This window comes from Balaenoptera acutorostrata, chromosome 7 (genome assembly GCF_949987535.1).
Source record: "Balaenoptera acutorostrata chromosome 7, mBalAcu1.1, whole genome shotgun sequence".
In the NCBI taxonomy this organism is placed as follows: domain Eukaryota; kingdom Metazoa; phylum Chordata; class Mammalia; order Artiodactyla; family Balaenopteridae; genus Balaenoptera; species Balaenoptera acutorostrata.
In genome coordinates, this window is record NC_080070.1 from 101,300,789 (window position 1) to 101,315,042 (window position 14,254).

The 14,254-nt window shown below is 36.8% G+C and overlaps 1 protein-coding gene across 1 annotated transcript in view; it reads right to left on the bottom strand.

The window, feature by feature from the left end:
* Nucleotides 1-14,254, bottom strand: part of COG5 (component of oligomeric golgi complex 5) — a 285,164-nt gene that overhangs the window by 70,512 nt on the left and 200,398 nt on the right. The window contains exon 12 of the mRNA XM_007180888.3: nucleotides 4,748-4,952. Coding sequence (XP_007180950.1) covers nucleotides 4,748-4,952 — 205 coding nt within the window. The remainder of the gene's footprint in view (nucleotides 1-4,747; nucleotides 4,953-14,254) is intronic.

Genomic DNA, 14,254 nt, shown 5'->3' on the forward strand with positions numbered 1-14,254 from the left:
AGATGTGAGGGAAAAGAGGGAGCAAATTATATAGATTTCCAGGGTAGGCGCTTTCTATAGGGAGAGAACAAGTGCAAAGGCCCTGAGAAGGGACTTAGACCTGGCTGCATTTGACAAAAAGTTAGAGAAGCAGAGCACTTAAGTGACAGGAGAACAGTACAAGATGAGGTCTAAGAGAAAACAGATGGAACAAATCATGCTGGGCTTTGTATATCAATAAAAGTGCTAGATTTTACTCAAAAGAACTTCCTCTTTGACCTTACAGTGATCAGCGCTACGGAACCCTACGCTCATCCTCTATCAGCCCACCACTTCAAGGTGCTCTCATTAGCATCCTGATTTTTCTAATTTACCTTCCTTTCAAAGCTCTTACGAAGAAAATCTCATTTAGATGGTCTCTGTATCTGCTGCTAAGCGTTCCATGTATTGCAGAGAAAAAGTAAATTGTTTGTATTAAATGTTTATGCAAACCTCTTAATTCCAAGAAGACCCGAAGCTCAAGGTATTAAAATTCTACTTCTGCAGCCCTTCACTCTCCACAGCTGACCATCTGCCTCAACTTTACACTAAGACCAAAACCACTGGCAATGATCTTCATCAACCTGATGCTAGCTTATTTTTTCCTTTGTAACTTCACCTACCCTCGGCGATTTTCCTCTTATCCCAAAGAAAGAGTAGCTTTATTCCTTTGTTCATATCAAAACCTCTCAGAAGAATTACCTACATCCTTCTTTCCCGTTCTCTCTTTTTTTTAAAACTGCTTTATCAAGATTTAATTTACATTCAATTCAACCATTTAAAGTGTATAATTCAATGGTTTTCAGTATATTCACAGGTATGTGCAACCATCACCATGCTCAATCCTAGAACATTTTTATCACCTTCAAAAGAAAACTCATATCCTTTAGCTTTAACCCTTTACCCCCCCTCACCCCATCCCCAGCCCTAAGCAACCACTAATATGCTTTATATCTCTATAGATTTCCCTATTCTTAACTTTCATAGGAATAGGATCATACAGCATATATGGGTTTTATATGTGGCTTTTTTCACTTAACATAATTTTTTCAAGGTTCAGTCCTGTTGTAACACATGTCAGTTCTTCATTCCTTCATTCATATGTGGATATATCACATGTGGTTACCCATCTGTCTGCTGATGGACATATTGGGTGTTTCTATCTTTTGGTGATTATGAACGCTGCTATAAACATTCATTACAAATTTGTGTGTGAACACATTTTTTAAAATTTGCTTAATATGCTTTGTTTTTATCGTGATAACATATACATAACACATGGGTGTTGTGCACAATAAGGAAGCACCCACCTATTGATCTCATCTGTCTGAGGCTTCACTTCAGCTAACTGGCAACTGAGGGCAGGATGAGAAATGCTGCAGTTCTGCTCTTCTTAGAAAGAAAGCCCTCCAGTTAGGAGTGGCGGGGGAGGGAGCCCTTTGTTCTTGGCTGTCACAGTCCTGAGTGGAGCCTATGCCTTGCTGAGCTGGGAAGAGGGAGGGAGGAACCACAGTCTTGGTTCTAATATCACAGGCTCTTACGGAATTCTTTCTACCGAATTTTCATAGACTTTCTTGAGTCGGTGATTTTTAATTTGCTGTTTGCTTTTAAAACCATTTCCAGACACTTCAAATTGTTTGGTTTTTAATAGTTTTCACCAGATTCACTGTGGGGTGGGTCAGCGGAGTGGGGACGGCTGTCATCCCAGAAGTCAATCTCCTCCCATTCTGTCTTTCATCAATTCTAATAATGCTTTTGATCCACCATTCCACATCTAGGCCTTGAACAACCTTATTTTGGTATATATCAAGAGGTCACTTCTCAGTCCTAAGCTTCTTCAGCTTTTCAACAGCATGTGACACAGTTAACCATTCCTCCTCTGACTGAAATGAACTCATTCTTTGGAGCTCCACATAACTTTCAGTTTTCCTCGTATCTCACCATTTTTTTTCTTCTTAGTCTTGCAGGCTGCCACTCCTCTGCACAATCTATAAATTTTGGAGTGCATATCTTGGGCCAAAGTTCCCTTTTCTCTTTATATGTATCTTCCCTATGGAATCTCCTCCAGTCCCATGATTTTTAAAGATCTGCAGAGTGATGACTCTCAAATATGTATTTCTAGCCCTGATTCACATTCAACTACGTTTTCAACAACTCTGTAACAACTCAATTTGCATCTTTGATTCAACAGTTTCAAAAGAAAAACCTTAACACTACTCGATGGGGAATTCCCTGGCAGTACAGTGGTTAGGACTCCACGCTCTCAACGTGGAGGGCCTGGGTTCGATCCCTGGTCAGGGAACTAAAATCCCACAAGCCGTGTGGCATGGCCAAAAAAAAAAAAAACCCCCACTGACAAATAAAAACGAAACAAAACAAAAAACCACCACTCGATGCAACAATGTCTTCCAATCATTAGGCTTCTCCCAACTTGTCCACACATATCCTTGATTCTTCTTTTCCTCTCAAATGCGAGCTACCAGCAATTTCTACCAGCTTGCCCTCTACACTATATCTCGAATCAATTTGACCAGTTCTCACCATCTCATCCACTCATCCTACTTCAAGCCATTATCATTTCCTGTCTGGATAAACAAAACAGCTTCTCTTTCAATGTGGTGACGCTCCCCCTTAGTTGTCCCCAAAGAAGCCAGCATGCTAATTTTTAAATGTTTATCAGTTCCTATCATTCCTCTGTTTAAAAGCAAAGGTTTCCAGTGTTTTGAATAAACTCTAAACCCCATATCATGGTGAGTAAAGCCCTACATGATCTTACATGCCCCTCCTCTCTGACCCAATTTTTTACCCCACACTCTCCCTCATTCTTTGTGTTCAGCTTTCTATTTCTCAACCTCCCCATCTTAATTTTCTCAGACTCTAAATTTGCTCTTCTCTCTGCCTGCAAAAATCTTACTCCAAATCTTCCATGGTTGATTTCTTCACATTATCTCGATCTTGGGTCAAATGTTACCTTTCCATAGAGGTCTTCTCTGACCACCCTATATAAAACACTGTCACATTATCTTGTTTTGTTTTCTTCATAGCAAGAACAGCTCTCAAAAATTCAGCATGAATACTCGATGATGAAAAATGTTATGTTAACCTGGTTATTTGTGCCTTGATTCTATTCAGATTATTCTAAGGTCTCGTTCCATTCATTATCTCTTTTCTTCACTTTCTCTCTCCACTGGTTACTTCTATCTATAAAAACTCTCAGCTTTCCCTCTATCATTAAAAAAAAAAAAAACAAAACTTTCCTTTGGCTCAGCTACCATGGTCAAATTTATGTTTGTTTCTTGCCTCACTTCACAAAAGAATATATAAATCATATTGTCATTGTTTCCTTATTATATCCTCATTATTTTTTGGTTTCTTAGAAGAATATAGGTCATAAGTCCTCTTCCCCACCTTACTGAAGTCAGTCTCCAAAAGGTGATAATGATGTCCCAAAACACAGTGGTTTTTTTTAATTCTGATTTTTTTTCTCTACGTTGCATTTACTGCCTTTCCTCTATCCCCACGAGTAACATATGCTCATTTTAAGTAAAAGCAGAAAATACAGAATAAAAATTCTACCTCTTGGACATAAAACACTATTACCTTGTGCTATGTACATTTCCAGAGCTTTTCAGTGCCAACATATGAATTTAAAAATAAAACTAAGCCAGAAATACAATGATACTATATATATATGCTATTTTGTATACTTAAAAAAACCTTAATACATTACAAGATCTTTGAATATCAACAGATAAATTTTCAGTCTTCTTGTCCCCTCTTTCCATTAGTCCTCACCTAATCTCCATGTTTAGCATGAAAGAGTAACTGAAGAGAACAACAGCGTCTCCTTCTATCATACCAGCCTACCCTTACGCCACTTGTTTTCCCAGTCAAAACTTCCTCTATTTTACCAGTCAGAACTTCTTACTACAGTGGATACAATTCAGCTATAAGTATTCAGGAGAAAAATTTTTTTAGATAAACATTAAAATAGCACTCATAAATCTAACCTTTTTATTACAAGGTCAGTGATCAGAATCTACTGCTACTTGAGTCAGTCTCATCACAATAAATGATTCTAGTGTTTAAAGATGGTGTGCAAGCCAATCAACTGATTTGGTGCTCAAAGAGAAATCTGAAAACAATACTCTTTTTCAATTTAGGAGGAAAGCTGGCTGGTTTAAGCTTATTGAGATGGTACAATTTTTCCGATGTGGCTTATAAATATGGCTACATATACTGTATTTCATGAATAATCTAAGAGATTTTCAGGTTTAATTTTGACTGTACTTAGTTTTTTCCCACCAGACAGAGAATCCATCCCAGAATAAGATTTATTTCCGCTATAGTTCCTGAACACACCATTTCCTTTTATATCACATTTATGCCAGTGGTCCATCAATAATGATGCTGTCTGATGTAATTACAGGTTATCTTATAATATCAATTAAATGATAATGACCACATATGCTCATCTCTTAGCTTCTATTCACCTTAATTGGTGATATACTTTAAAACGAATCTTAATCAGGAACCAGGCTGCTCAACTAAGGATAAATTTCGACTTCTTCAGTTAAAAGTGTTGTGAAGTCTTTTAAAGTAAATAAATAAATAGTAATCATTACAAGTATTCACAAAGATTAGCATTTTCCCATTTTCTAACTTATAATAAAAATAAAAGACAAAATCCTTAACAGGCCAACAAACAGGTTTGATTAAACAAACATACTCATAATCTGGCTTCTTTGGTATGAATAGGTCTTGTGTATCATCTTCCATGTGTTGTAATTCAGCATAGAGGTCTACAGTTCCACTTGAATTAAAATTTCCTTGAACACTTTGGCTGTATTGTTGAAGACGCTTCCATAAGTCATTATAAAGACGCAATAATTTAGGGTATTCTCCTTCAAATGCCTGTTTCAAAAACATAGAAGCTGCCAAGCAAAACAATAAAATGGATTAGATAAATGAGAAAAAATAAAATGTAGCAAATAAAAATTTCTTTTGTATGTGAAGATGGTGCCAGAAATAGCCTATACTATAGGACAAACCAAAGATGTGTTCTAATAAGGTCTTTCAAAATAATGCCAGTAACAGTAATTTTCCTCCCAGACTATTTACTGCACGTGATATGTGGACCATATATTTTGAAACTTAATCTATAAGGAAATAGACAAATCAACAATTACAGTTGAAGATTTTAATTCTTTCTCTCAATAAATGATAAAACAAGTACACAGAAAATCAGTAATTGACATTTATAGAATATGTTATCCAAAACAGCAAAGTAGCCATTATTTTCAAGTACACATGAAACATTTACCAAAATCAACGATTTCTGATGCCAAGAAACAGTCTAAATAAATTTAAAAGGTTCCAAGTCATACAAAGTATGAAAACCAAAACAGTTTTAGATTAGAAATCAGTAACAGAAATATTTTTAAAATCCTGGATAAATACCTGGAAGTGGAATTGCTGGATCATTTCTGTTTTTAATTTTTTTGAGGAACCTCCATACTCTTTCCTAGTGGCTGCATCAATTTACATTCCCACCCTTTTCTCCACAACCTCATCAACACTTGTTATTTCTTGTCTTTTTGATACTAGCCATTCTAACAGGTTTGAGATTATACCTCATTGTGGTTTGGATTTCCATTTTGCTGATGATTAGTGATGTTGAGCATCTTTTCACATACCTGTTAGCCATCTATATGTTGTCTTTGGAAAAATGTCTACTCAGATCCTTTGCCCATTTTTTAATGGGATAGTTTGATTTTTTGCTATGAGTTGTATGGGTTCTATGTATATTTTAGATATAAACCCTTTGCCAGGTATATGATTTGCAAATATTTTTTCCCATTCAGTAGGCTGCCCTTTCATTTTGTTGATGATTTCTTTTGCTGTACAGAAGCTTTTTTGTTTGATATAGTCCCACTTGTTTATTTTTCCTTTTGTTGCCTTTGTTTTTGGAGTCAAATTCAAAAGAAAATCACAATGAGATATGACTATATACCTGTTAGAATGGCAAAAATTTTTTAAAAAAATCAAATATTGGTGAGGATAGAGGAACTGAAACTCTTGTATACTGTTGGTAGAATGGAAAAATTGTATTATCATTCTGCAAAACAGCCTAGCATTTTCTTAAACTGTTAAAGACATACCCACCATATGGTCAAACTATTCCTCTTCTACATGTTTAGCCAACAGAAAAAAAAGTATATGTCCATATACAGACTTCTATATGAACATTCAAAGCACCTTTATTTGTAATAGCCCAAAACTGGAAACAACCCAAATGTCCATCAACAAGTGAATGCATACACAAACTATAGTATATCTGCACAATGGAATACTATCCAGAAGTAAATACATAATACAATATGGATGAATCTAAAAACAATCATGCAGCATGAAAGACAAATAAGAATACACAATACATGCTGTATCATTCAATCTGTACACAGCTCTAGGAAAGGTAAACCAATAGATAGTGACAAAAAGCTGGTCAGAATTTGCCTGGGGAAGAAGAAAGGAGATGGCGGGGAGAGGAATTACAAAGGGGTACGTGGAAACTTTTGCGGGTGAGAAATACATTCATTGATCTTGACTTGTGATGCTTTCATGGGTGTGCACATACGTCAAAACTTACTAAACTGTACACTTTATGTTCAGTTTACTGTATACCAATTATACTCTAGTAAAGCTGTTTAAAAAAAAAATCTTGGAGAGGACTTCTGTGAAATCTCTCCTTGCTGATGAAGAGGTCATTCACCATGGCCTGAGTGTCCCCACACATTCTTGCAAGTTATGCCAATGAGAGGCCCTGGTTGCTCTTTATCCAGGCCATTTATCAGGTTTGCATTTGTAGCAAGCAACCTTGAAACATGAGGTAACTTTGCCCTGCACACAAAGAGCAGGCTTGCTTACTGCTTACGGCAAAAGCTGTACATTCTCCAAGCTTAAAGTTCTCACCTGTGACACAAACTCACAGCATACGTACCATTCACATGGGCCCAAACTGCGTCTCCCCAGGAGGCCTGGAGGCACGGGGAACCAACATACAGATATGCCCATACTCACGCAGCTTGCTGTGCTGTGAGTAATAAAGTTCTGCTCTGACCCAGGAGTCTCATGTCTTCTGACAATATCCAGAACACTTCGACAGGCTAGCCTTTTTAAGTAGGGTTAAAATCTCAGATGCTTCATGGTTCTTGAACTCCTCTAATCTAAATCATATTCCTTTTGTTATATTCTCATAACAATCTGCTCTTTGTCTTCTTTGCATTTACCACAATTTCTAATTTTACTTGTTTAAAGTATGCTTCCCCTACTTGACCGCAAACTCATGAGGACAAGGACAATACTTGTTTTCTTCAATGCATATTTGGTACTTAACACAGTGCCTGAAATAGTAGAAATTAAATAAATATTTCTTAATGATAAACCAAGTTTTGCTTTTTAATGGACAGCATACTCACTTTCACAGAAATCTTATCTGTACAGAACAAATCACTGTTGAGGGTTTCAGAGAGCTGAACTTTGACTATACTGTCTCAGTAAATGTGACTGACTAATCAATTCAAAGATACTTAAGTCAAATATATTTAAAGCTCACAAATAAATATTGTGGCAAATCCCAAAGCTAAATTCTACCTTACTTTCTTTCATAAGTGGTTATCAAGTATTCACATCAATTACTTATAAACCTGATTATAATCAATTATTTTTTTGATAAATGTAGAACACACACTGCACACCTTAATAATCTAAGAAATCATTTATAGATAGAAAATGACAGTTACTAATTCCCAGTTACTTAGTAATTCATTACTCAGAGCATGCCCCGTGTGAGCAACTCTTCTTTTTGAGTAATAACTAGTGATTCCAACACAGCACTAACATGGAGATGAAATTCATCTTTATTCCGGTACCTTCTTTTATGATGATTTCTCCATAGCAATGAACACTATAAGAAATTATTTATTAGTTTGTGTTGACCATGTTCCTCCTTTAGAATGCAAGTTTAATGAAAACAAGGATATTATTTGACTTGTCTCTGTATTTCCTTTACCTAGAATAACACAAGGCACTGAATTACTGCATGAACAAACGAACTGAAAAAAGAATGAAGAGGGGTCTAGGTATGGAATTAAATCATTTCTCCAGGTTCTAACAGTTTAGACTTAATTGCCTCACTACCCCCAGACCCCCTGGTTCAACCCTGATGTTTGCTTAATCCCAGAGTTGCAGCACTCACAGCTCTTGCCTTAGTCTTGAGCAGTTGTGCTAAATATCAGCCTGTATATATGCTTCTGCCACTGCATCTCCCTGTGTGAAGACTGAATACCTCATCTCTCAGCCACTAACTGGGGTCCTGACCAAGAATAGGCATCACTCCTTAAAACTCCCACCAACCTTCAGACAACCAAATTCTGGTCAATGTAAAAACTGGAAGGTAGATTTATCCGCTCAAAAAATATTTGCTGATCATTTACTATATGACAAGTACTGTTGTAAATGTTGCATATGCAGTAGTGAACAAAATAAGCAGAGTTCCTACCCATGAGGAGCTTATATTCTAGTGAAGGAGAAAGACAATAAACAAATCAGTATGTAACATAATGTCAGGCAGTGTTAAGTGCTTTAAAGAATAATAAAGCAAGGCTAGAGAACAGATAGTGATAGGGAGTCGTAGTCTATTTATTGCAGACAGGGAGGGCCTCTCTAAGTGAAGCAAGGATATGACCCATCTGGATATCTGGGGACAGAATGATTCAGATGGAAGAAACAGCAAATGCAAAGGACTTTAGGTAGGTTATCCCAGTAGAGGTCGCTGCTCTTATTTTAGCAAGTTGCCAAGCTCTTTAGATACCTTGGCCTGAGAGGGTCAGCCTCCACACCTAGGTTGAGTCCCTCTTTTTTAAGTACATTGCTACTCATTTCTAGTTCACTCCTTTCCTAACTGGCTCAATTCCCAATAACAACTGTCAGCCTTGCACATAAATCACCTAGCACTATGAAAGTAAAGGAGGCTAGTAGTATACTGGGTTTAGTATGTCTTGGAAAATATTATCTGTTTCATAATTGAATTAGATATCTATTGCTACATAAGAACTTGCCACATATGTAGCTGTTTATTTTTAAAAACACACATTTATTATCTCATAGTTTCTGTGGGTCAGACGTACTGGGTCCTCTGCTTCAGGGTCTCTAATGAGGCTGTAATCAAGTTGCCAGCCATGGCTGGAGTCTCATCTGAGGGTTCAACTGGGGAAGGATATGATGCCAAGCTCATGTGGTTGTTGCCAGGATTCAGTTCCTTATGAACTGAACTGGATTTAGGGTCTCAGTTCCTAGCTTGCTGTTGGCAAGGGGTCAATCTTAGTTCCTCCCAAAGTGGACCTCCCCAATATGGCTGCTTATCTCATCAAAGCTTGTAATCCAAGAAGGCAATAGAGAAAACTTGCTAGCAACATGGAAGTTATGCTCTTATGTTACCTAATCACACAAGGGACATCCCCTTTGCATATTCTATACCTATAGAAGGTATACCTAAGCAAGTTGTACCTGTACTCAAGGGGAAGAGATTATAGAAGGGTGTAAACGCCAGGAGGCAGGGATCACTGGGGACCATCTCAGAATCTACCTGCTCCAATAAAATGAACCATACTTTATTCACATCAACAAAAATTATATAAAAGTCAAATGTTGACGGCCATACAGCAGTCTGATAAACAGCTACTTTTCAAATACTATATTTCAAATATATAAATACTTTTCAAATAATATATTATAGACTAAATTACTCCTTCCTAATTAAGACAGTTTCATATTAAAAAAAAAACCTGTTTAAAGTATTGTTGAAAAAACAGCCCAAATACACTATACAGAAATAGTTCAGAAGTAAATTAAAGTACCAGAGTGAAATATGAGTAAGTCAGTTGTACCCAAGTTAATGAGTTTTCCTATTACTCATAAAAAGAACTTTTCCTACCAAGTCCCGGAAATCTACTATGGTCCAAGACATATATTAAAAGCAAATGAATGTTTATATGAACTAAAACTGATTGTAAATAATTTTATTGAGGATTAATATGCCTTCTGATTTAATTTTAAAATTATGATTTAATAAAACTAAAATCAGAATAGAAAAGAGACCTTTTTAAAACTCAAAGAAATCCCATTTAAGATGAACAGATATTAAAATTCAAGTTTTAAATGGAAAATCTGATCAAAGCCTAAAGCATTAAACTTTGAATGAAGAATCTGAGTTAAAACACACACACACACACAACCTAAGATTAGCCACTTGCGAACTACATACACAAATTATATATACACACACACATAATTAGGATGGAGTAACTGTCTGAAAATAACTGGCTATGGTCCCTAGGAGGTTTCTTAGGTTTTGTTTTTGTTTTGTTTTGTGTTTTTTCATAATAGCAGCAGCACAAAGTCATGGAATCCAATACCAACTGGGTATGCATTCTATACCACAACCTTTCCTTTTAGCAGGAATATAAAGCATACACATTCTCCTCCAGCTTCTTAACTAGTTAACCTTGAATGCATTTATGATATGAAGATGACCACCCTCGTTATCTCACAATAAAAATAACAGTCACAACAAAAATAAAGGTCACCTTCAACTTCTTACCCTCTATTCCCCTATAAATGTTTCTAGTCTTCAACTTTCTTCACAGGAACAACTGTCCATTCTATACAAGACCAATTCTTCAACTTCCACGCTTAATCTCACCCCATTTCATCTCCTCCAAGACTATTATTCTCTTCTGTATTTTCAGCTTCCAACCAATTAAAAAAAAAAAGATTGAACATGCTCTCATTGTATTAAAAAAAACAAAAATACAAATAACATGGCAAATGCTTCCCCTGACCCTTTAACAGTTTACTTGTAGCCGCTGCCCTGTCACCCTTTGCAAGTGTAGTCTACACACAACTCCTTGCCTCCTCCAGGCTGCAACCAGACTTCCAACTGCCACAGTGCCATGGAAACTGTTTTGGGAAAAGTTACAGTATCATTCTGACTGCCAAAAACAGTGGGTACTTTTCTGATCTCCTCTCACTGGATCGCTGTTGATCACTCTCTCACTGGATCACCGTTGATCACTCTCTCCTTTGTGAAACTCTCCATATCCCATTCTCTCTGGGGTTTTCTACTCTACTGATTTGTTTTTCTTACTCTTCTTTGCTGACTTCTTTCCTCTGCCTTAAATATTGTCCTTGAAACTTAAAAAAACTATTACTATAGAATTCAAACATATAATATGAAGAGAACCTCTACATATCCATAACTTATCAACTTGATCTCGTTTTATCTATAACCCTACCCAATCCTCCTCCACTACTGCCAGTTATTTTGAAGCAAATTACAAACATCATGTCATCCATAAATATTTCAGCATGTATCTCTGATAGTACAGACTATTTAAAAAAAAAAAATAACCGGGCTTCCCTGGTGGCGCAGTGGTTGAGAATCTGCCTGCCAATGCAGGGGACACGGATTCGAGCCCTGGTCTGGGAGGATCCCACATGCCGCGGAGCAACTAGGCCCGTGAGCCACAACTACTGAGCCTGCGCATCTGGAGCCTGTGCTCCGCAACAAGAGAGGCCGTGATAGTGAGAGGCCCGCGCACCGCGATGAAGAGTGGCCCCCGCTTGCCGCAACTAAAGAAAGCCCTCGCACAGAAACGAAGACCCAACACAGCCAAAAATAAATAAATACATAAATAAAAATTAAAAAAAAAACCATAGTTCTCTTATCACACTTTAAAAAATTAACAATCAGCGATCGCATCTACATGATTGACTTGTGATTTTTTTTTTTTTTGGTTTGTATGATTTAGGACCCATAAATAGCCCATATATTATAATTAGTTGATATATCATCAAGCCCCATCTATCGTTCCTCTCTTTCCTTTTATTCCTTTCAATTCTTTATTTAAGAAACTGGGTCATATATCCTATACAGCTTCCCACAGTGTGGATTCTGCTGATTGCACCCTCTGACCCCTGTATTTACTGTAGATTATCAGCTGGATCTAAAACAGTACATTTCAACCTTGGCTGCATATTGAAACAACTTTGGAGGCTTTAAAAAATCCTGGTGCTTGGGTTTCACCCCAGAGACTTTAATGTAATTGCAGTCTAGGCTATCAGATTTTTAAACATACTCCAAGTGATTCTAATGTGCAACCAAGTTGAAAACCAATGCAATATATAAGAGATTTGATCTGATTCCAGGGTCAATAATTTCTGGTAAGCCTACTGCATATGTAGCATATGAACTTGTGTACCATTTACCTTTTTCATATTAACAGTCCATTAATAATCATTGCCCAGATCTACTAAGAGACTGCAAAATGAAGATGCTGTACACATTCTTTGTACATTTATTACAGGTGATATTTTTATAAATAAAAACTTATGAAATCAATTATTCGGTTTCTCTGAGATATCGTTTGTAGGAAAGGCAGGAAAAATGATTTTCTTTTCCCTTTATTTACCACTATTCAAAGTAAGGAGTAGTATCATCAAGGGTAAGCAATAAGTATTTCTTTACCTACATCATTATGAATTCATGAATTTAGACGTACGTGATGGATTTAAATCACTTGTGATTGTTATCCTTATTGATGTTAAATTTATTCCTTCTCTGGTAGATTATCTATTCAAATTACTTCCTGAGTCCTATTAATTCAAACCTAATAGTCTTGGTCTTCATATCTTCCTTGCTTTCTAGTATATGGGGTTACAAAATTATCCTGCACATTTCTTGCCCCAGACCGAAAATCAGTCATTTCTCCAAGGACCTGTAATTTCTTTTAATGGGAAATCAACTTTTAAAACCACAGCATCACTGTTAGAAGGGTTCAGTACTAATGAAATGGTCACTATTTCTAGGGCTTTTCAGTGGACAGAGCTGTGAAATGTATGCAAATCAAATAATATATATATGTATTTTAATATCTTTATTGGAATATAATTGCTTTATGATGTTGTGTTAGTTTCTGTTGTATAACAAAGTGAATCAGCTATACGTATACACATATATCCCCATATCCCCTCCCTCTTGTGTCTCCCTTCCATCCTCCCTATCCCACCCCTCTAGGTGGTCACAAAGCACCAAGCTGATCTCCCTGTGCTATGCGGCTGCTTCCCATTAGCTATCTATTTTACATTTGGTAGTGTATATATGTCAATGCTACTCTCTCACTTTGTCCCAGCTTACCCTTCCCCCTCCCCGTGTCCTCAAGTCCATTCTCTACATCTGTGTCTTTATTCCTGTAATGACCCTAGTTTCGTCAGAACCATTTTTTTTTTTTTAGATTCCATATATATGTGTTAGCATATGGTATTGGTTTTACTCTTTCTGACTTACTTCACTCTGTATGACACACTCTTGGTCCATACACTTCACTACAAAAAACTCAATTTCGTTTCTTTTTAGGGCTGAGTAATATTCCATTGTATATATGTGCCACATCTTCTTTACACATTCACCTGTCGATGGACACTTCGGTGGCTTCCATGTCCTGGCTAACGTAAATAGTGCTGCAATGAACATTGTGGTACATAACTCTTTTGGAATTATGGTTTTCTCAGGGTATATGCCCAGTAGTGGGATTGCTGGGTCATACAGCAGTTCTGTTTTTAGTTTTCTAAGGAACCTCCATATAGTTCTCCATAGTGGCTGTGCAAATTTACATTCCTACCAAAAGGGCAAGAGGGTTCCATTTTCTCCACACCCTCTCCAGCATTTACTGTTTGGAGATATTTTGATGATGGCCATTCTGACGGGTGTGAGGTGATACCTCATTGTAGTTTTAATCTGCATTTCTCTAATGATTAGTGATGTTGAGCATCCTTTCATGTGTTTGTTGGCAATCTGTATATCTTCTCTGGAGAAATTTCTATTTAGGTCTTCTGTCCATTTCTGGATTGCACTGTTTGCTTTTTGGATATTGAGCTGCATGAGCTGCTTGTATATTTTGGACATTAATCCTTTGTCAGTTGCTTCATTTATAACTATTTTCTCCCATTCTGAGGGTTGTCTTTTTGTCTTGTTTATGGTTTCCTTTGCTGTGCAAAAGCTCTTACGTTTCATTAGGTCCCATTTGTTTGTTTTTATTTCCATTTCTCTAGGAGGTGGGTCAAAAAGGATCTTGCTGTGAATTATGTCATAGAGTGTTCTGCCTATGTTTTCCGCTAA